Source organism: Antechinus flavipes, chromosome 6, assembly GCF_016432865.1.
Source record: "Antechinus flavipes isolate AdamAnt ecotype Samford, QLD, Australia chromosome 6, AdamAnt_v2, whole genome shotgun sequence".
NCBI classification, from domain to species: Eukaryota; Metazoa; Chordata; class Mammalia; order Dasyuromorphia; family Dasyuridae; genus Antechinus; species Antechinus flavipes.
This window is the reverse complement of record NC_067403.1, coordinates 74,417,373-74,442,017: the sequence shown is the minus strand read 5'-3', so window position 1 is coordinate 74,442,017 and position 24,645 is coordinate 74,417,373. Positions and strand designations below refer to the sequence as shown.

Genomic DNA, 24,645 nt, shown 5'->3' with positions numbered 1-24,645 from the left:
AAGGAGAAGGGGGAGGGGAGGAGGAAGAGAAAGCTATAACGAAGAAGGAGGAGGGGGAGGAGAGGAGGAGAAGGGAAAAAAGGTGACAAAGGCTACAATGAAGAAGAAAGAGGAAAAGGAGGAGGAGGAGGCAGCGGCAGCAGAGGAGAAGGAGATGGAGAACAAGAATAAGATCAAGCACAAGAACAACAAGAGCAAGCATAAAAAGAACAAGCACAAAAACAAGAACAAGAATAAGAACAAGCACAAAAAGAATAAGAACAAGAAGAAAGAAGAAAAACAACAAAAAGGTGATGAAGGAGACAAAGAAGGCGATGAAGAAGAAGGCAACAAAGGACAAAGAAGGTGACAATGATGTCGAGAAAGAAGAGGGAGACAGAGATAAAGAAGATGGCAAAGAAGCCAGGTCCTATAAATCCAAATCCTGCACACTGAGAGGTCTGCCTGCAAAGCAATGAGTATGAAAGGAGACTTCTGATGGGTCACAGAAGGAAACAGAGCTGGGTGGCGAGAATAGGATCTGAATGGGGATGAGCTTCCAACGGCTAGCTCATTTTAACTTTACCTAGTAGAGACAGTGGAGATCTAAGTAGGAAATGAGAATGGTATCATTCTCTTAATTATTCTATTGTTTTTAATAAAGGAAAAGTGGGAAGAGAATAATATGAATTCAAAGAAGAGACTGGAAGCAGAAAGACCAATCCGGAAGCCACTGCAATAGTCTATACATGCTTATATTTTCATGTGTAGTATATGTATATGTATGTGTGTCTACACGCTATATAATTTTATGCATTATATAATATGTATGTGTATAGACATTTATTATACATTATATACATTTTATAATATGTATTTTGTCTATGATGCATATTTTATGTATTATATAATTTATTTCTCTATATCACCTTATAACATAAAATATATAAATCTTATCAATTATATAATATTAATATTAGCTTATATTATCTAGTCAGCTACTTATCTACTGATATCATAAAACATCTATTATATAAATATACATCATAGTTTATATATATACATATATATATTCATGCCTAGACTATAAAATATATACACATTTATAGAATATATTACTTATGCCCCATAAATATGTTTTATATAATACATATATTTCTATGATATTTAACATATATTGACCCAATATATACATTTACTGTATATATATATTTTATATGTTACATCATAGTTGCTTCATTCTCAAAGGGGACCATGACATCAGGGAGGGGATGCTGTGTCATGCAAGTAAATTGGCTTTGAGGGAGGGAGGGCTAGGCAAGGTCACCTGCCTCAGTTTCCCCTCCAGAGCTATCTGGATCCAGTGGCCAGATATAGATCAGAAAGACTGGAGATGGTCCTGGATGCAACGGGAGACCTTTGGTCTTTTTAAGCTAAGGTCTTCAACAGTTTGACTGAGGCCACATCCATTTAGTGATTAAGGCTAGGACAATTGAGGCAAAGAATGGCCTCTTTCATCTAGTCAAAATAAAAAAATAAAAATAGAAATAGAAATCTAAATAAAAAACTCTGGTAGGGCAAGACCCTCAGAGGTTCTGGCCAAAACAGAAATGACTGCTATTGACATACACTCTACTTCTTCATAACAAAAATGGGAAAGATGAGGAAGTGGCAGATATTAAGTTCAATTTTAGATATGCTCAATTTAATGTCACAACAAACCAATCATGCGATAATGTAAAAGTTTTTTTAAAAAATAGGATTAAGACTCAGGAAAAATCTGGGGCTGGAGACAGAAAACTGAGCATCAATTATCTATACCAGGAGACTGGAATGGCCAAGACACCTGAAAGGGATGAAAGAGGATCAAAAGATCTCTGGGAGAAGCTCATGTTTAGGGAATGAGCAGGAAAAAAGGTAGGATTGATCAAACAGGAAGAAAAGCAGAAAGGTATTTTCCCATAAGCTAAAGCAAAAATGTGTTTCTATGTAAGTTAAAGGAAGAAAGGATTCCAAAGAAGAGAAGGATGGTTAACAGTTTGGTATGCTGAGAGGTCAAGGACAAAGAAGACCAAGGAACAACAATTAACCTGTGAAAGAGAACTTTCAGCTAAATGAATGGGGGAGAATGAAGAGTACAGAAAATTAAATGTGATGAGGAAATGAAAAGCTCATTCAAAAATCATGAACAAAAAAAAAAAAAAGAAGAAAAGAAAACAGAAATAGAAGAAGACCTGAAAAGTTCTATAGAGACCTGTCCTTTTCAAAGACTAGCAACCTTTGTGTCATTAAAAAAAAAAAAAAAAGCAAAAAAATTAAATCACCACTGACAGCAACAACAAACAGCTGATGAACCTTTGGAGAAGAGAATGAAGATGAAAAGAAAAAGAAATAATTGTGTGATTTTCCAGCAAGTGGGAGAGGATAGGAACAACAGCACAAATTTATGGGTTTTAGAGAGAAAAAAAATTCCTCTGAGAAAAGGGGAAAAAAGAGAAGATGGGTTTTGAAGAGCTATATTTAGGGAAATAGAGGAAGGACAACAGGGAACGGAAACTCATGCTTGATGAGCTATTGAGGAAGGAAAATGGAAAAGGCAGGCGTGAGGATGATTCACAGCCAAAATCCAGTAGGGCAGATGAAGCTAAAGGTTACAAGGGATCTAGTGGATAAATAGCAATGAAGTAGGTAAGCAATTGAGCTTCTGTTGTTGGGAGTCCTTCAAGAGATCCACATCAGGGAGGTGATCCCATGACATGCAAATGAATTGGATTTAAGTGAGGTAGGGCTGAGCTCACTTTCTCCTTCAGAGCTATCTGAGACCAATGGCAAGATATACATTGGGATGACTAAAGATGGCCCACTGGAGTCCAGTGGAGGTCTTCTGAAGGTCAAACAGGAACACTCAAAAGCCAAGAGAAGATTGACACTATTGAGTTTGAAAAACAACATCCATAAGACTTCAAAGGAGGAAAGCTGCAGAGAATTGGGTGTCTTTGGCACAAATTAAAATCCAATTATGTACAAAAGGAAAAACCACATAGAACAAAGCAGACTATGAGTGCTAAAGGAGCTGAGGAGCGACAAGGGATAAGTCATGTATGGATGGGCTGAGTGAAAGCAAGAATAATCCCCAAAGAGTGGCTTGAAATTTGCTTCATTCATCCCTCCAACATGAAACAAAAATGTGTTACTACTCACACACATTTTAAACTCAACATGTTCTAAACTTGCTCCTCTTGTCCCCCAAACCCTGTTACCATCAAAAGCATCACCATCCATTCTTCCAGTCTGTCCCACTGGTACTAGATATCATCCCCAACTATTTCTCACTCTGAATGTTCAATATTTTGCTGAGTCCTGCTGATTTTACCTTGAAAAACACCTCTGTACATTTACTCCATAGTGTGAATCTCATCATCTCACATCTGAACTATTCCAAAATCCTGATGCTTGGTCTTCCTCCAATCCAATTCAACCTGCATTAAGCCAGTTAATACAGACTGCATTTTCCACTCCAACTCTATTGGAATTATCTTGGATCCCCATATTGCTGAAAAGAGCCAAGTCTTTTGGTTTTGCTCACTCCAGACAGCATTAGTTCATATAAGTCTTTCTGGGTTTTTGTGAAATCAGCCTGCTCATTATTTATTATTCTAAATTCTATTATTCTAAGTTAATATTCTAAATAATTCTAAAGTGTAGATCTCGCCTTTCCATCCCCAATCCCAACTCAATAAACTCCAGTAGCTCCCCAGAGTCTCCAAAATTAAACAAAAAATCAGTTTGCCTTTTAAAGCCTTTCCTAACCTCATTCCTTCTGGTCTCCCTTACTTTCCTCACCCACACATAAGCTACAATCCAGAGACAATGGTCTTCATGTTGTTCTTCAAACAAGACTCCATCTTCTTACTCCAGGCATTTTTACCAGCTGTCCCAAATGCCCAGAATTCACTCCCCCTGCATCTCTGCCTTACTGCAAGGCTCAACTATAAATTCTACCTTCTGCAAGGAGCCTTCCTTAATGTTAGTGCTTTCCTACTGAAATTATCTCCAATTTATCTGCATATATCTTATATGTACATAGTTGTCTGCAAGTTGTTTTTTTCCTAAGACTGTGAGCTTCTTGATGGCTTCTTTGTATCCCCAAGACTTAGCACAATCCCTAGAATACAATAAGTGCTTAATAAATATTTTTTCCTTGTTGACCTGAAAAAATCTTGGTTTCTTTGCCCTTCAGACCCTGGTTCACATACATCTAATTGTACTTGTGATTCTTTTCCTCATTTTCTACCTCTTTCTGTTTCTTCATAGGTAACCCTTCTCTTTTCTTCTCCCTTCTATTTTCTCCCTACCTTCCATCTCCAACCTGCCTGCAAGCTCTGTGGATCTAGACTTACAGAGATCTCAAAGCAAGGGTGAACTTAACCCCAATCCACTCCCCCCCAAAGTGAAATGAGGGTTAGTAAAAATAAGCTAGTTTTTCCTATTTGTATTCCCAGTACAGAACTTGGCACATGGTTAAGTCCTTAATAATTTTTTCATTCATTTATTCATTCATTCATAGGTCACAAAATTAGTAAGTTGCAATGTTAAAATCTAAACTCCAGTGTTCTTTTCACTACTCCAAACAGTTTAATGATTTAATAAAATATTTAACAATTTTTTAAAATAATGAACAGTATTTAATAAACTATTTTTATTTTATTTTTATATGTATTAATTAAAATAAAATAATAAAAATTTAATATAAAAATTAATAAACTAAGCCTCATATCCTATGTGACCATGAGCAAATTATCTAAATTTTCTGACCTTTGGATTCTTCATCCATAAAGTCAGCTTACAGGGAGCCTCTAAGGACTACTGATTCATTCTATGACGCCTTGTTACTATAAAAAATCACTGAAAGAGGGAATAAACAGACTAATTAGAATGATGTCAATACACAGGGCAACCATGCATGCAACAGCATACAGCTGACACTCAATAAATGGTTTTAGGACTGAGACAGAGACTAAAATTTACAAACGTGTAATACAAAATGGAGAATGGCTTTGATGTGGCTGAATAGGATTATGGGATGGCGGCACTAGAAAAAAGCTGAATAAGATTGTGGGATGATGATCTAGAAAAAACCTATTTCACAGCTGTGGGACAAATGAATGACTAGCTGTACTTTAAGGTCATTCACATTTTAAAAGGGACTACTACCTAATCATGATGAGCAGGCCGATTTCAGAAAAACCCAAACTTCTATGAACTCATGCTGTGTGAAGTGAGCAAAACCAAAAGAATAGTATACATAATGACACAAGACTTGGCTCTTCTCAGAAATATGGTGAACCAAGATTATTCCAATAGAGTTGGGGTGGAAAATGCCATCTGTATACAGAGAGAGAATTATGGAGATTGAATGCAAATCAAAATATACTATTTTCACTTTTTTGTTGTTTGTTTGATTTTTCTTATGGTTTTTCCCTTTTGTTCTGATTTTGCTTTCATGACATGATTACTATCTAAATGTTTAAAGTGATGATATGTATATGATCTGTATCAAATTGCTTGCTATTTTGGGAAGGGGGAAGAGGTAAGGGACGGAGGGAGAGAGAAAAAAATTGAAACTCAAAATCTTATAAAAATGAATATTAAAAACTACCTTTACATATATCCGTAAAATAAAATACTATTGGATAAAAAATAAACATCTAATAAGAGATTTATACAAATGTATTTTTCTCTAGAAAAATATCACAAAATGATATGCAAGTTCACTTACGTCTACTCATTGCAAGACATGCAAAACTCTGATAACCATCAAGTGATCCAGAAGAAAAAGGGATTTCATCTCTACACACATAAACTAAGTAGAGAGTATAAAAGTCCCCTTTGGAGAAGGATATCCTTTCCATTTTTAATTGAACCACAGAAACATACAAAGGAGAAAATGAAAATCAGTCTCTTTGCTAGCTATGAACCACCACCACAACAAAAACGCAGACCGCACGCTAAGTAGCATTTGAGAACTATTTTAAAATTTTACAGAAACCTGGAAAGATCAGAAACAAAAAGAAAGTTGTCAGGTCCATCCAATACAGCTAAAAAATGAATGAAAATTCTTCAGCCTGTGTTGCTGTTTAAAGAGTCTGGTAGAAAAGGCTTTCTGAATTTGGGTCTTTTCTTATGAATGGGCAAGCATCCAAATCACAAAGCAACTTGTACGTCCGTTATTCAGCATTCTAATTTCACAGGTGGCAATTTTGGCTTTATGACAAAGCCTTGGTTTCACAGAAAATGGGGTTGTCTGGCTGTCCCCTGTGATGTTGTCTAAATCTAGACAAACAGGGATGTACAACAGAGGAGCAAGTCAAATATTTTGCTTATTCCTACCTTGCAAAGTGTCTGGACAAATAGGACTTAGGAAGCAGGTCCTTGAAAACAGTCCGTTTCACATTGGCCAAATGTTTGGATTTCCTCAGTTTGCTTATATGATGGACAAAGTACAAGGGCCTTCTTGTAATGTAGAGAGCCCATAAAGGGGCACTTCTGATGCTCTCACAGATGGTGGGAGATAGAGTCTTTTCTTAAGAGTTAGTGCTGAGCATAAAAGCAGAATACAACTGCTGGCTGACCACTATGCTGAGCCAAACTGGCCTTTCCACACTATTTACTTGTTTCTCTTCATATTCTGGTTTAATTATTTTTTACTTCCCAGTTCCATTGCCTCCACATATTTGCACAGTGTGTTCTGAGAAGCATTCTCCCATCACCACCACATTTTGGATCCTTTTCTTCCACCATGGCCTTGCCTGGACATCACCTCCTCAAAGATTTCCCAAACTAGATACGATCCTTCTCCCTTCACACCTCTCACAGCATTCTGTATGATTTCTCCTTAGACATTTCGCACGACTACAAACCAGGATAATAAATCCAGTATCCTTTTAAATTACAGCAAAGATAATAAACTTTATCTTTGTCTAGCCAGCATCTTTGTGTACCCAATGCCCCATACACAGTAAGCATTTAATGCTATTTTAAAAAACTGAATTGCAAATGGGTCTTCCAAATTTTCCTAAAGAAAACGATCAAAGAGATGTCCACACACATACACAAAATAACCAGCTAAAAGCAGGGAAAAAAGCAATCTCAAATACCTAAATGGGCCTATGAGCAAACTGATAGGGATATTCTCTCTACTAACAAAGAACTGCCTGCCCTCCTGGGTGGGTTGGATCCACAACCTCCCAATGAATCCACCCAGGAAGCTTCCTCCATCACTCCCGAGGTCATAAGGATACCAAGGGACACATGGGCAGTCCAGTGATTCATCACATAATCAGCCCATTGTCCCAGCATTTCTCTGAATATTTACAGCCTCTCATTTATTACATGGTGATATAATAACACATGTTATCTCCACTGTTCACTGAGGGCAACTCAGTTTGAGGTCTTTAGAGAGATAGAACCCCGTGTCTCTCAGTGAAAGAAACATGCTTATTATTCATTTCTTCTCCTCCGATGCCCTGTCCTTTTCAAAAGCAGGGTGCATTCTCAACGCATATCAGATCTTTTTAAATACTCATATCCTTTAATGAATAAAAGGATTCAGGCAGACAGCGTTACCTCGTGTTTCAACTGCACGGATGCATTTTCTGAGAATTGTGAATCCGATCTTATCCAGTTGTGCACCTAAAAGGAAAATGTTAAGCACATCATGAATTATACACATTTTTCTTCCTTACAGAGCTGGAAAAATAACATCTGGGCTCATTTTGATGTAACCATTTCTTTTTTAAAGGCCACATGTTGAGCTACAGCAGTGATCTACACTGATGATCCTAGTATATTCATTGGAGCACACATTCAGAATAACAGTATATTTACTGTTAACAACAACTTAAAATGCTAAAGAAGGTCGTTAACTGAGCATCCATCTTCTTCAGCACTGAAAAACAAATAGATTAAAAAACTCAAGAAAAACTTCATCTCCAAATGGCTGAGTATATTTTGTACAAAATTCCAACAAGAGCTCTGGAGAAAATTAAAAGAAGAAAATCAGCATCTTAAATGGTCCTTCAAAAGAAAAGGCTATGTCCTCAGTGTGGGTCAGGGGCAAATGTTATTCATCTTTTTTTTCTCAATTTTGCAAATCATAAAGTTGGCTCAGAAAAGCAAGGCCTCTGAATATTTTTAATAAAAGCTCATGTTTTGCAAGTCATGTTTCATACCATTCTTCCAAGTGTTTTTAATCATTTTAATACTATTTTCAAAAGCTAAAAATCATTTAGTAGACAGGGTATAATAATCTAAATACGCCAAGAATATCTAGATATATTCTAGATAATCTAGAATGTGTTGAATAATTTCCTTTTCTTCAAAATAAATATTTGTCTTTACAAAGATTATATTTTGTCTCTCAACAGAATCCATCTTGAGAATTCTGAATAAATCAGCACAGGTGGGTGTGGGCAGCCACTCCCCATCCATCAAATAGATAATAAGCCAGTAACACCATAAGGGGTCAGCATTTCATCTCCATCAAATCCTGGCATGTACATCAGGGTCCAGGGCCCTTGGCTGGGGTTTTAATGGGGGTGGCAGAGTAATAGCTCACCCAATGTCTACCTATCATTTCAGAGTGCCAAAACTCATAAATTGGTTGGGAACCATCACAGATTATCCCATTCACATGAGAAGGTTCTGTTCTTCAAAATGGCAATTAGAAATGTTCCCTAAAAAGCTATAATAAAAAAGAAAAAAAGAAAAGAAAAGAAAAGTTCCTGACACAAAAGACTCATAAGTTTCTAACTGACACACAGTGTTTTATTCATTTTTGTATGTCGCCCCATGCCCTCAGATTGATACCTAAAAGATATGCAAAATAGGTTTTGTTGAATGAATGGATACAACTATGAAAGGAATCCACTATAATAAATCTATAAATTGAAGCAATTTGATGCTTCTCAATCTCTTTCTGAGATTGATATTTAAGGCTCATTAACTGATTCTATATGAGATTGATTACAAGGCTCATCTAGACACATAAATTTTTGGATATTAATTACGCACTAGAACATGGTATCTCTCCAAAGTTCATAACTCAGCCGTCTGCATCTTAAATGCATTTCAATCTTACAAAAATCATATTTACAATAAAAGCTACAATTCCAAATTGCTCGATCAAGAGAATATAGTCAATGTCACTCTTAACATTTCTCTCTGTTGAACACACTATAAGTGATCAGACAATCCATTCCAGATGTCATAGTTTGACATAATATTGATTTTTAGTTTGGTGGTTTGTTGTTGTTTTAATCGATGTTTGCATTCCCTCTCCCAAAAGACATCAGAATATTTACTAGACTCTGCTCTTGGATATGAAAACGTCTTTCTCAGGGACTTCAAAGTTTAGGAGTTGCTACTCCCTTTGAGAATACTTATGATACATACATTTCTGATTATTAGGGAATAATGTAAAGCAGGATATGATGAAATAGAAAAATGGCTGGTCCGAACAAGTACTATTTTAGAAACAAAGGAGTACAAATGGGAGACTGTAGCCAATAAGAACTTGAATCAAGCTTTAACAAAGTGAGAAGAAACTAGATAAGAGGATGGGAGATGGCATGAGTCACATTTTAGAGACAGTAGTGAGCTTCATGTATTCAGAAAATGAAGAGCAAACAAGACTTAATACTTACCTCCTTCTCGTCTTAGGTTGGCTCTATTCAAACTGGGAAGCAGCTATGCAAATATACATATATGTTAATATATATGTAAAAAAAGAAGAAGAAAAAGAAACAGTCATGGATCCATATGTGGGAAAGACAATAAAGACATAGGTCATTTTTTTAAATCAGTAAGAATGGCTAGAGATGAAGCAGGAGGTCAAAAGAACCCAAACCATGCACAAAAAGGCTAATTGTTTTAGTCAACCTAGAGCCCATTCACAGCACACAGCTCTGTTACAGAAGGAAGCTTTATAATCCTTATTCTGATTGCTACCAAAAGTGGGCAGCAAAAAAGACTTGATAGGAGGATGGTGGGCAGGATGGGATTTTATAATGACTCTTACAGACCAAGTCAAAAGTTTTGTAAATTGGAAATGTTTAGTTCAGTGCTTATAACATCAAACCTGAGCCTTTAACTCCCATCTCTTACTTTTGTTGACTTTCTTCAAGGTTCAGATCAAAGCATAACTTCTGTTTGTAAGACTCCCAATCCCTTCCCCTCTCTGAGATAACATGCATATGTATTGTACATAAATAGTAATTTTAAATCCTTTCAATTTATGAGAATTTTTATTCTCTACCTCCCAATTTAGCCCCAACCATTCCACTGCAAAATCAAAAGCAAAAACAATGTAAGAGATAGGTAGAGTCAAAACACCTATTGGTAAAAGGAATTCATCATCTCTCTGTTAGGAGATAGAGAGTATTCTTCATCATGGACTAAGCTTACTTATTTCCATGTTGTTTCCTAGACACACACACACACACACACACACACACTCTTTAAGGGCAGGGGTTTTGTTTTGTTTTATTTTTTGCCTTTTTCTCTATCTCCAGCACTGATTAGCCATGGCTCAAACAGCCTCATGGCACCTCTTGCAAAGACCAGTCGGTCACTCATCATGTTACATGCCTACTAAATGCAAATAGGGGCAGCTAAGTGGCACAGTGGACAGAGCACGAGACTTGGAATTATGAAGACTTATCTTCCCGAGTTCAAATTTTGCCTTAGATACTTCCTAGATGTATGATCCTGGGCAAGTCACCTTCATCAATAAATGAACTGGGGAAGAAAATGGCAGATCACTCCAGTATCTCTGTTAAGAAACCCCCCCCACCTAAAAAGTCACAAAGAGTCAAACATGACTGAAATGGCTCAACAACAAAAAATGCAAAGTATCTTCAATATATGTTAGCTGTGTGAATTTCTTAACCTGAACTAGTTTCTTAACTTCACCATGCTATGGACAACTGACTGACTGACAAATTGCAGAGAGAAAGGTAATCTATATGGACAGAGGGAGTTTTCTTCATGCAAGGTCTCCCAATACCAAAGAAATCTAAGATCCAGTCCCTACCCTTCTCACATTTTAAGTAGAGCAGACGGCCTCTGAAGATGGTGGGTTTCTGCTCCTTGGAGGTCTTTAAGAGAAGGATGGATAAAATAGGACTTTTCATGTATAAAATAGGACTTTTCATGTCTCTGTAGAAGGGATTTTTTCCCCAAGTAAAGGCTTGAAAAAAAGGCTCCAGGAGTCCCTTTCACCCCTGAGATTCTATCATTAGAAAAAGCAAAGCAGAATGGGCAAAGTATCAGAACTGAGTTCTAAAAGCTCTCTATTCAAATCTCATCTTGGGCACTAGGTTACTTTATTTCTCAAATTGAATTTCCTCATCTGTACAATGAAGGGATTTGACTCAATGGCCACTGAGGGCCAAGCGCTAAACCTTTTAAGCCCACGATTCTGACGCTCCAATTGCATCCAATTCTCTTAACCCCCCTTCACACTGTCCTTCAACATTTTCACTTCTCTGAGTTCAGTCATCCTGATTAACAAAGACAGAAACATCTCCCAACAACAGAACTGGGGTATCACCGAGCAGTCTGGCTGCAGGATGACCAAGAAAAAAAAAGGACTCACTGGAGTCCTAGCCCAGAACTCATTTTCTGGCCACAGAGAGCCATCTCCCACCCAAGGATGACCAAGATTTAAATCATTCCATCTGAAGGAGGAAAGTTCTGACTGAGGACTAAGATCTTTGGCCACGGGCTCATTATTGTAAGGACACATTACCTTCAGAAACGTGCCCTGCCTGATTTCCACACACAGAGATATCACAGGACTTTTAATATTTGGAGGCTGCTTATCTCTGGACTAATCGCTTTGCTATTTACTCTGAAGGAAAGTCAGGCTGGGTATCTTCAAGGTCACAGTACCACTGATGGCAAATTTATTTCCCAGGGACTGCAGCAGGTAAGCTTCTCTATGCAAACTGACTTTTAAACAGACCTCTTTATTCACTGGGGAGAGATGTCCATAGTCTTAGCTTTACAGTGACAGCAGGGGATTAGCGGCTTGCTTTGAGATCTCGGTTATATGTGGTGCTGTCAAAACAGAGATCGGTCCCTCAAGACTTGGCTAAAAACCTCAAGGGCATATTTAAAATAAATAGACAGTAAAGGAGGACTCATTTATCAATTCTAACACTGAACTTATCAAGTACACATATCAATAAATGAATGGAACATTGGATTAAGAGCAGGAAGGGATCTAGAAATGTCAGAGACCCCCATATTAGAAACTAGGGATCTGGGGCCAGAATCTCAGTGACTCAAGGCCTTCTTTTTTCTACCAAACTGGTAAAGGGGAAATAACAGTGGCTCTGGGAATCAGGGAATCTGGTTTCAAAACTCACCTCTGACACCGACTAGCTGTATAACCACTCTGACACTTGGATCCTCGTCTAAAAAAATGAAAAGTTTGGACTTAATATACTCTGGGGTTTCTGACAGCTATAGCTCTATGCTCCTGTGATTTCCCCTGAGGCCATCATTCTACAGACTGAGAATTGGAGAGAGAAAAGAAATTCTTAAAATCCAATAAGTAGAGGACTTAGAAGATGTGGATTCCAGACCTGGCTCTTTCCATCACACCTCCTTGCCGTCAGACTCATCCAGCATGACGTTTTGCCATTCTAAAATACCAGAGCATTTTCCACTGGCATTTTCCATTATTTTCAGAGAGTGCCCACAAGCATTATAAAATAAGCCAATTGTTTTGTCTCCTGGAGCTTTAGTCTCTCCATCAACAAAACAGGGGGGGAGGAAAACTAGATCCCAGCTTCTTAACTGTGATTTGTGACTCATATGGGTCCTCTTAACTGAATATGAAAGTCAAAAAATTATGATTTATTATCAATAAATGCTTGATTTGTATACCTATTTTATATACCTATATACCTGGGGTGACATAAAAATTTCCTGGGCATCAAAGAGATCATAAAAGAGGGAAAAGGACCCATAGGTGCAAAATAATGTTTGTAGAGCCTTTTTTGTAGTGGTAAGGAAATGCAAACTGAATGGATGCTCCTCAGTTGAAGATTGGCTGAATAAGTTATGGTAAAAGAGTGTAATCGAATATTATTGCTCTATAAGAAACGATCAGCAGGATGACTTTAGAGAGAACTGGAGAGATTTATATGAACTGATGCTAAGTGAAGTGAGTAGAACCAAGAGAACATTGTATATAGTTAAAAAAAAAAAAAAGATTATGTATGATTAACTCTGAGGAACATGGCTCTTTTCAACAATGAGATGATTCAGGCCAATTCCTGTTCTGCATGGGTGATGAGCCATCTACATCCAGAGAAAGGTCTGTTGGGACTGAGTGTGAATCATAAGGTAGTATTTTAACCTTTGTTATTATCTCCTTATTTGTTTTTCATTCCTCCCCCCTTTAATATGTTTTTTTTTTGTATGTGTGCAGCATGATAAATGTAGAAATATGTTTAGAAGAATTGTACATGTTCAAACTATTTTGGATTACTTGCTATCAAGGGGAAGGAGGAGATAGGGAGAGAAAAATTTGGAATACAAGGTTTGGAAGGGAAATGTTGAAAACTATCTTTGCATGTATTTTGAAAAATAAAAAGCTATTATTTTTTTAATTTCTTGAGCAAAAATGGGGTATGAAGGGAAAAAGTTTTAAGAAGCCCTGAATAAAATGATCCCCTTCCACTTATAAATCCATTTTAGCCATTTGGAGCTTCTTGGCAAAGATACAGGAGTGGTTTGCCATTTCTTTCTACACTTCATTTTACAGACAAGGAAACTGAGACAAACAGGGTTAAATGACTTGCCCTGGATAGTTTGCCCTGGAATGACTGACCCAAACCCATCATCAAAAAAATGGTAATCACACATAATGAGAAATAATGCTCATGGCCATAAATCTGGAATCTCATAAGATTCAACTATTATCTTCAAAAGAGATACAGTTACATATAAAAATACATTCATCATACACACAGACAGAAATAAAAATAAAGTAAAAGTAACTATAGTTAACCAGATAGTACTTCAACTGCTTTGTAATGGAGTTCTTAATAAACCCTTACAGCTTCTTTTCCTCCCAGAGCTTCCATCCACTGCTTTCTTTCTTCTTCTGAAAAAGCCTGCATAGTCATAGGAATTCCAGGTCTGAAAATTAAGAAGAAAAAAAAGGAACAAAAGCATATTAGTCACTAACTATTTAAAAAAGCCATCATCACAGCCCCCATTTTCTCAAATCCTGATATTGTTCCCCATGGCTGAGTTGAACTGCTTTTTTCTAAACTTAGTCCATCCACAAATGGAGGGAAATTCTGCCTGGTGACTCCAATGACTGGGGAAGGCTGAGGAGTGGGAGGTGAGGAGAATCCTTATTCATTACTTGTGATTTATTTTCCAAATAATGAGACATCTCTTTTGTTTGCTTTATCAAAAGATAAAAATGAATCTATCGCACAAAGATCTAGATAGCAAAATCTGCAATAAAAGGACAATAGAAAATGCCAAATTAAGATGAAAGATGATGAAAATAAATTGATTTTCCACTGATAAAGACTGTGCTTTAATTTTTTTTTCCTTTATTTTTGGTAGAAGTTGCTTTTTATCAATACAGAGAAGCAGTTCATTGGTAATATGGTTCCCTAGAGCATTTATCCAGGGTCACTAAACAAGTATGTGTCAAAGACAGGACTTAAACCAAGGCAAGCTCTCTATTCACACAGGCCTGCTGGCCTTTCACAAAATATTTATGTGATACTGTTTCATCTCCTTTTCAACTGCTGAATAATATTCACAATAAAAATTGATTTTATAGTGGTACTTTGGGTCAATAATCATAGACATTCTCAGAGAGTAATTTTAATCCTGAAAAATCACTTCACCTGGGTTAAAGTTGTTCTGTCAATTTTCATCCAGCAGGTTTCATATCATAGATTATGATGTTGCTGAATAAACAGGTTAAGTTATTGGTCCAAGGTTAAGAAACCAGTATTATGAATCATTATACAATTTAATGATTCCAGACCATCATTCCACTTGTCTATGGCAAACACCACTCACCAACAGGGAATATGTTTGCAGGACAATTCAGTAAAATCAGTAGATATGGAATCAGAAAAGAACAAGATTCAAAGCTTCTCTAACACTTAAAAGCTGTTTGATCACAAGCAAAAATATTCATCTTAACCTGACTATCCAATTTTCCTATACAATGGGGTGATAAAGACTATGTCAATGACCTCATGGACTGTTGAGTAGGTGAAATGAGTGAATATAAATAAAGTGCTTTTGAAGAGCTTATGGATTTTCAGTTGTTATTACCTTGCACCAATAACTTAACCTTTTTATACCTCAACATCATAATCTGGGATATGAAGCCTGCTGGATGAATATTAATAGAACAACTTGATAACCCAGGCAAAGTGATTTTAGCCTCACACCTACTTTCTAAAAATTTCTCAAATTATTCAGACACTGCTCATTTTGGCAGCATATATCTGAAAATAGAGAGTTTAACTCCCTCCAACTCTGTACCTCATAGAATCCTTTTGAAGAGTAGGAGCAAGAAAAGTATCTTGCCCATCAGACTAGTCTAAAAAGCCCTTGCCTTAGGTTTTAAAATTCTGGCCTTCATTCAAAGTAAGCCACACCAGACTCAGGGGAATTAATTATAATTACAGGAAAGAACATTTTTCTTCACGTCAATTAACTGAGAACATGAAATTAAAACTATTTACAAGCAGGGTCTCATGGTGCTGGAGAATGTTACCAAATAGCATCTTAGATGGCAGATAAATTTATCTTGAATGGAGATTCCCTAAAATTTTGTGATTTTCCCTCTATATAATATTGAATCAGCCTTGGGGAGGAAGGGAGAGGGCGAGAAGCACACTAAGTAAGGATAACAAAGGAGGGAATCTGAGTCGAGTTCTAATTGGACATAAGTACAAAACAGGCTGGGCATTATATTTTAGGTACAAAATGTCCACTAGATTTTTTAAGCATAAGCTCAGTTGAAAAAGAGTTAGAGATGCTTCCCGGTATGTGGAAAGAATACTATAGTCACTGGGAGAATGCATGCGAGGTGGAGAAAATGTGCTCACATGGCTTCTCCTTTTAACTAATTAATCTTGCTAATTAGGTATATTAAGCTCATTTGTTCCAATGGTACTTAGTGTTATCAATGCCTTCTGAATTTCAGCAACCTAGAGTAATACTCTATCCCCACCCTAGTAAAGGCTTTAGGCAAGACGAAAATTACAAAAGAAAATTAGGTCTACAATACATTTCCCTTGTCCAAAGGAACTTTTAAAATGAACAAAATATAGCAAATGTGGTTCAGCAACTTAAAATAAATACTAGTCAAGAGATTCATTACCAATAGATAATAATGACAATATACACAGGCTCTGAATATTGGGTCAATTCCAAAGATTATTAGAGAAAAAAAAAGTTTAGGCTGAAGAAATTTCATATCCCTTTTCTATATCCCGTAAGTTTGGTTTTCCATTCACATTTCTGTGAAGAAACAGGAGTGCAGGTAACACAGAGTTAGCTAAAGTGGAGCCTGCCTTGAAATTCCCTATGTTCCCTAAGAGGAATTTCCACTTAGCCAAGGATAGTTGAAGGAAGAGCATCAGAGTTTCAATGTGGCTCTCTTTAATTTTCAACATTCCTGACTGCCCACAATTTTTACTTCCACTCTCTGCTGCTCCTTGAAGGAGATACCCATGGTGGGTGGTGTAAGTGTGCTTTTAACACACATAAATGAAGTTCTGACTTAAAAGAAAAACTTAAAACTTAAGAAATCAGTGTTAAGTGAATATCCTGGATTATGGCCACTCACATGACAAACAAATACAAGTAGTGGTGAGTTGGGAAGTAAAGAAGGCAACCTGGTGATTTAAAATAGGGAAGGTACTAATTTTGAAAAGTATATAAGGAGCTTATTATTTGGGGAAAGATCAAGAGAGGTGAGAGAAATACTTGGAACTCAAATCTTATTTAAAAAATCAATATTGAAACTATCTTTACACATAACTGGAAAAAATTAAAATACTATTAAGTTTTAAAATGCCTCTGAAGAAACTTTTTGACAACAAAATAAATTCAAATTTGAGCAAATCAAAGCAAAAAATAAATAAATAAAAGAAAATGTAAAGGATTTGGGGCTAAAAAATATTGATTCACCTTAGGGGGATGGGGAAGGGAGAAACTATGCAGAAAATTAACTGATGCTTTAGGAGACTACCACCATATTTTGGATGCAGTTAAATATGAAACTAAGACAAACTGGATGATGATGATAATGATGATGATGATGGTGATATATTATCTATACTCAAATGAAAACCAATGATACAATGAGTTGATGAAGTAAAAGAAATCATATAATTGCATATGTAGGACAACTTGTATATGCAACAGAAATCCATCTTTGATATGAAAACAAGTGTAATTTGGCTCTCTTATGACAACTAGAAATACGAATATTATCTATTTAAAACAAGTCAGTCAAGGAAAAACAAATCTGAATGTTCACCTTTTAATTTAGATCATACTTTCCACCAAAGTCTCCCACTGATACCTCCTTTTACCATAGAGGAGACCCTCCATTCTCAAAAGTCATACCAATGACTTTCAAAAGCTCTAAAAGGATCTACTTTAAGGCAGAAATGCTCTAGATATGGCCATAATAATTAACTATATGCCTATCATTTATTTATATATAATATATATATATATTATATATATATAATATCACTAGTATATATACACACACATACATATATATGTAATAAATATATATATATATTAAAAAAATAAGGACTAATTAAATTTAGCAGGTAGTTGAGTAACAAAATGGATAGTGCTGGGCCTAGAATCAGAAAGACTCATCTCCCTGAATTTAAATCCAGCCTCAGACACTTACTAGCTATATGACCCTGGGCAAGTCCTTTAGCCCCATTTGCCTGAGTTTCCTAATCTTTAAAATGATCTGGAGAAGGAAATGGCCAATCATTCCAGTATCTTTGTCAAGAAAATCTCAAATGGGATCACAAGGAGTGAAAAATCTGTTGACTGAAAAAAAATCACTCAACAATAACAAAACTAATTTCAAGAGATTGGCCATTGAGTGATCAATGTTTCAGCCACAGAATCTCTCTAAAGACTGTCATCTAATGTGCAGAGAAGTTATCATCTATTTGTTGAAAAAATTAACTGCAAATGATGGAATAATCATTGAAATCTTGAAATAAAGCAAAATATGTTCAAACCATTTTCTCAACTAGAACCTATTATGAAAGCGGCACAGTCATCTGGAATAATATAATAGGAATGGAAATCTGGAAGCAGAAAGAATTATTGTGCAAATCTCTCTTTTTACAGATGAACTAGGAGATCCAATAACCTCACTAGTCATTCTATCAAGACTTGTACTTAACCTACTGGCTGTGGGAGTTCACACTTCAAAGAAATAAGTAGGGAAGAAAGAAGCAAATAAATGACCCTACTGGGAAAATTCATTATTTTAAGTCTCTAACTTTTTAGACATTTCATTTTTTTAAAAAAAATCAATTCCATGGAAATCATTATTATACAAAATAATAACTGTTTACCTGGAAGGAGAGGCCCATTTTAAAATTCAGCATCAATAGTATCTCAGCACAAATCTAATTTACAGATATTTTAGTTGCTATTCCTAAAATAAGGCATATCCCATTAATACAATCACCTGTTCATGTAAGACACAATACAGTGGGCCCATGGCTTGAACTACAGCATTTCCCAACTGAGCAATGAATAATTCTTAAAAAGTGCAAAGGATCTGGAAATCTAAAGTGTCATTCTCCTGGAGCAGAGTGAGGAAGTGAGAGAAGTATTTCCATTTTCAAGGACTGAAAAGAACCAAGAGTATAGCTTACTTGTCTTAAGAGTGTGGATAATATGGAAAGATATTAGTGATAGTCCAGACAACTGTAAAATCCATTAAGATGTCTGTGCTTAGAATTCAGAAATATAGACCTCTGCTTCAGGATTACTGAGCTCTGCTGCCTCGACAATTCATTACATAGGATCAGCCCTGGTAAGGTTTACACTTGTCCAAAAATATTAAATCTACTAATACTGAGGACATGTACCTTCAGCTCTCCGTGACTCAGTTTCCTCATTGGTAAAATAGAGATCATAATAGCAGCTAGCTCACAAGGAGGTGATGATCAAATGAAATATTTATTTATATTTAAAGCATTTTGCAAATCTTAGAATGATATATAAATGCTAATTATTATTATTATCATCATTATCAAACAAATGCATGCTTTAAGATTAAAACTTTGAAGGAAGTTATTATTTATTCTGAGTAAGCAACAAAGAATGACAACTCTAATAATTTCCCTTTCCCTATTATTTCCATGAAAGGAAAGGAGCTACCTATAAAACATACACACATACACACATCTGGATTATTTTTAAAGCTAATCATTTATTCCCCCACAAAAGTATAATTCTAAAATCCCATCACAGAAGACATACTGCATTTTTGAAGGACTTGATGGTGTATTACAAGCTCTAACCAATCCAATCAAGTTACAAAAAATTTCTGAGTATGGTTCCAACTATAGAGATGTATCTAAAATATTCTAAGGACTATCTTGGCTAAATATGGTTAGTAGTCAGAGATGAATCGTTTGGCCATAGCAACCATGAAACAAAATACATACATTCTTAGATCTATATCTATGTAATATATTTTGTGTGAGTGTATATATACATATATATGTATGTATACACACACATATACGCATATATGTGTATGTATATATTTCTTTGTGTGCATGGGTGGGGTATATGAGAAATAACTTTCAGTATTTTACAGCCCATTTTTATTTCTGCCATGAAGGATGTAGGTTGGTAAAAATGAAGGCAGAAAGTGCTAAGAGTCCCATTTAAAAGATATTTTATCACATTTATAAGGATCACACAATTCTTAGAATTCTGTTAAGCATTTTACCATTGGCACTAAAATGTGAGATACTTATTGAAAATGAGAAAGGGTAAAAAAGAGAAGAAAAAAGGAACCAGGACAAAGCCTAAGCATAAGTGCAGGGTTGTGATTTGAGTGATGATTCAGCAAAGGAATCAGAAAAAGTAAGAAACCCAAGAGGAGTTTAACAGAATAATCCCTGAAAGCCTCTGAGGCCTACTGAGTATAGAATCCTAAACAAGTTACTTAATCTCTCAGTGTTCTAAGTAACTCTCGGAGAGGATGAATTGCAAAAAAGTGGCAATCTACATGGCAGAGGGAGTTTCCTCCAAATGGAGTTGCCAATCCATAAGATCACAAGTTCAGTCCTTAAAGCTTAAGACAGAAAAGTGAGCCAGTCACAAAAAAAGATAGCTTATTTGTTTTTTCTTTCTCATTTTTTTTCCTTTTTGATCTGATTTTTCTTGTGCAGCATGATAAATGTAGAAATATGTTTAGAAGAATTACACATATTTAACCTATATTGGATTACTTGATGTCTAAAGGAAGGGAGAGGGTGAGAGAAAAATTTAGAATACGATGTTTTGCAAGGGTGAATGTCGAAAACTATCTTTGCATGTATTTTGAAAATAAAAAGCAATTATTTAAAAAAAAAAAAAGATAGCAGTCCTAATTCTGAGCATTGCTTTGGTATCAATAGAAATTAAAGACTCAGCCCCACTGGACAGATCTTCTGTGGAAGATTGATCCAAAGATATATAAACAGATTAACTGTTCTGGATGAGAAGGTGTGGAGGAGTAAGATTCCCATTCCACCTTACCATGAGATCAACTATCAATTTAAGAACTCAAGTATTCACTTAAACAGTTATCAAACTCCATTTATTCATCAGTACCAGGTAAGACAGTTACAAAAATAAGTAATTCACTGTCTTGGCCCTCCAAAATTGCATTCCTTAGCTACTTATCCATTAAGGCAGTCAGGTAGCATGGTAGAAAGCACTGTTCTTGGAGTTAGGAAGGTCTAACCGCCTGACCCTGGAAAAGCTTTCCTCATTGGTAGAGATCATAATAGCAGCTAGCACACATGGGGTGATGAGCAAATGAGACAATATATGTAAAGCACTTTGCAAACCTTAGAATGATATATAAATGCTGTTATTATTAGTTATTATCATCATTATCAACAAATACCTACCATAAAATTAAAATTTTGAAGGAAGAGAAATCCATTAAAGAAATCCCAAAATATCTAGTAAAACAAACACTCCCTTTCTAAACTGCTTTTTGAGTGTCTTTTCCATGTTTCACATTTGCTCTGGGTAGTCATCTTCCAATTATAACCAATTAGTTTTTGTTTGGTTTGGGTTTTTTTTTTCTGTTGCTGAAAATTATTATGCTAACAAAATATAGTGGAAGGGCAATATAGGCCAGATACAACCCCACAGGAGAGAAACAAAGAGAAGAGGTACATGCATATTCAAATTAAGACTCAAAGAGTCTTAATTGCAGTTAAGAAAATATACAGAAAGATAACAGGACTACAGGGGCCCTCCCTTTTTGGATATTCTGAAATGAAAGGAAGTCAAATACAAGGAATGTTGAATAGCAGTTGGCAGTCACAGGAGTAAAATGAGGAAAATTTTTTAAATCTATTGAGAAAACTGAGGGGATGTCAGGCAACTTTTAAATTTCAAGAAATAACATCTAGCAAGAAGTAGCAGCACTGTATGTGAAATCAGTAGACCCAAGTTCAAATCCTTGGTTTGCCTCCAAAAAAAATTACTTTATATCTCTAGACCTCATTTCTCTCACATCCAAAATGAAAAAGCTTTTAATTGGTAGTCTACGAACAGGACTCTTAAAAATATATTTAGTAACTATTTTAATCTAACTTGTGTTTTCTTTTTTAATCTTATATATTCTGTTTTATGCACTTTAAAATACCATTGTGGGAAAAGGTCCACAGACTTCATCTGGACTAAATGTATCTTACAACCTACTACACGAAATCTGGGTCACAAGCATTATGCAAGATGGTAGGAAACAGGAAACAAACAAAAAAATAGATTTAGTTTCAAAAATTCAGCATCTTTCTTCCAAAAATCTCCCTTCTTCTGTCAAGGGCATGAACATTCCTGCAATTATACAGGACCATAACCTGTGAACCTTCATCACTCTTTTCATTTTAGATCCAATCAGTTTCCAAGTCTTGTCAACTCTCAGCATCTAGAGCACGAGGCTTGCAAGAATGATAACAGCCTGAGATACTTATTAGATGTGTGACTCTGGGCAAGTCATCTGATTTCTGTTTATCTCAATTTTCTCAAAGGAAAAATGGGGATAATAATAGAAAAGTCCTCCCAGAGTTGTTATGTGTATCAAATAAGAGAACATTTGTAAAATGTCTATAATAATGCCCAGCACAGGCACTTAATAAAACACTTTCCCTTTCTTCCTTTCTGCTTCCATAGCATCTTTCTCACCTATGTCTGCTACTAGTTCTATTCACAGTTCATCATCCTAGTCTGGCCCCTGAACAATGGACGGAGAAAAAGCCTCCTAATTGCTCTTTCTTCCTCTAAACTCTTCCTTGTTCAGCCAAGCTATTCTCCATATAATAGCTGAATTAATATTTTAATACACAGATCACTCCCCAGCTCCAATAGTTTTGGTGGCTTCCTATTACCCCTAAGATCAATTATAAATTTCTCTGCTTCATATTTGAAGCCCTTCATAACATAGCTCCAGTCAATCTTTATAAACTGATCACTTCTTTCTCACACTCTCTACATTCTAACCAGGCTGGTCTATTTTTCTATTCTATCTCCCATTAATCACCCTTAGCATATCTTCCCAAATAATCCCAATGGTTAGTGTTTCCCTCAAAAATGATTTTGTATTTATTTTGCCCATATTTTATGTTCACTTTTATGTGTTCATATCATTTTCTATAATACATTAGAATATTAGCTCTTCAGTAATGAACTGAACCAGCTACACCCAGCAAAAGAACTCTGGGAGATGACTACGAACCACTACATGTAATTCCCAATCCCTCCATTTTTGTCCACCTGCATTTTTTATTTCCTTCACAGTCTAATTGTACACTATTTCAAAGTCTGATTCTTTTTGTACAGCAAAATAACTATTTGGACATGTATGTTTATATTGTATTTAACTTATACTTTAACATATTTAACATGTCTTGGTCAACTTGCCGTCTGGGGAAGGGGTGGGGGTAAGGAGGGGAAAAGTTGGAACAAAAGGTTTTGCAATTGTCAATGCTGAAAAATTACCCATACATATATCTTGTAAATAAAAAAAGCTATAATAAAAAAATTAAAAAAAAAAACAATATTCGCTCTTGAGGGAAGGAACTTTCTTCTTTTGGCTGACATATCCCTAGTGCCTAATATAGGCATATTAAGCACAGAAGAAGTGCTTAATACCTCCTAAATTAAATTGTTAGATTATTTATTGTCACGTGGCCTCATCAATCTATTACCAGGAATTCAATGAAAAAACTAACTGGAGCATGTTATTTGAAATGCAAATTTAGACAAAGAAAAATGGGAAAGGGAGGGGGGGTTTCCAATTTTTTTTTGACCCTCTGACACTTAACAGGAAATGTTACCTAGAAAACCCATTTAACTTCTCTGTATTCCAAGAAACAACATTATAGATCAGTAAATTGCAAAGAAGATAAGAAATTAAATTGGTAGAGGGTGCTCCCTGTATTAATACAAATTTAGTCTTTTATTCCTTTTTTTTTTTTCCTTAAGCAGTATCTAAATACAACAGGTGGGTAAACATTACAGAATCAAAGTGATTTACCAACTACTCAAAATTATGGTCTTTACTGTGCACAAGACATTGGGAAAGAATGATACAGGACATAATCCCTGGCTTTGAGGAACTAAATTACAGGAAAATAAATCAAACATTAGCAACTAACCTCCCATCTTGTTTATATTTTACAGGTTAAAAACAAAACAAAAACAAATAAGTTTCACAGAGATTCAAACTGAAATTTTCATCAACACCAAGAATCCAAAAGAACAAGTGAAAATCAACAAAAATAGAAAGGTGAGTCACATCTACTTAAAAATTATACTCATGAAAGTCAACTTTTTCAAGGCTTCATAAAGAGATATACAAATAAATCTCACTGGAATGCAGATAGTATGCACTAACTTTGCTCCTGTACATCCCCATGTCCACATGACAAGGAGCTTGAGAGGATATGTGGTAGAGAAGAAAGAGATTCCTGATGTCTTAGAACTTAAGTTTAAATTCCAGCTTGATTTCCTACTTCTGTTGCCTTGGGCAAAGTCACTTCTGTTCTTTGAATCACATATTTTTCACAATAAAATGAGGGGGAGTGGGTGAGATGACTTCTAAAGTCACTCCTAGCTCTAAATCTAAAGTCCTGTGACCACAAGAAAATTGGGGGGGTGAGGGGAGAGGAGGTGGACCCTGAGAAGGAAACTCTAGTTTTAGTCCAGAGGTCAAAACTAACTACCTGAGGAGACAATTGTGAGGCATTTATTCAAGTATACTATGTATAACATTGTCCACACCTGGATAGCAAGAATACAGGATTTGGCTTTTTC

General features: G+C 35.8%; 1 protein-coding gene across 2 annotated transcripts in view; it reads right to left on the bottom strand.

The window, feature by feature from the left end:
* The window catches only part of ARHGAP10 (Rho GTPase activating protein 10), a 345,140-nt gene that overhangs the window by 148,465 nt on the left and 172,030 nt on the right, over positions 1 to 24,645 (bottom strand). For both annotated transcript variants that reach the window (XM_051966160.1, XM_051966161.1), the window contains exons 11-13: positions 14,112 to 14,193; positions 9,684 to 9,726; positions 7,606 to 7,671 (exon numbers count right to left, since the gene is read on the bottom strand). In XM_051966160.1, coding sequence (XP_051822120.1) covers positions 7,606 to 7,671; positions 9,684 to 9,726; positions 14,112 to 14,193 — 191 coding nt within the window. The remainder of the gene's footprint in view (positions 1 to 7,605; positions 7,672 to 9,683; positions 9,727 to 14,111; positions 14,194 to 24,645) is intronic.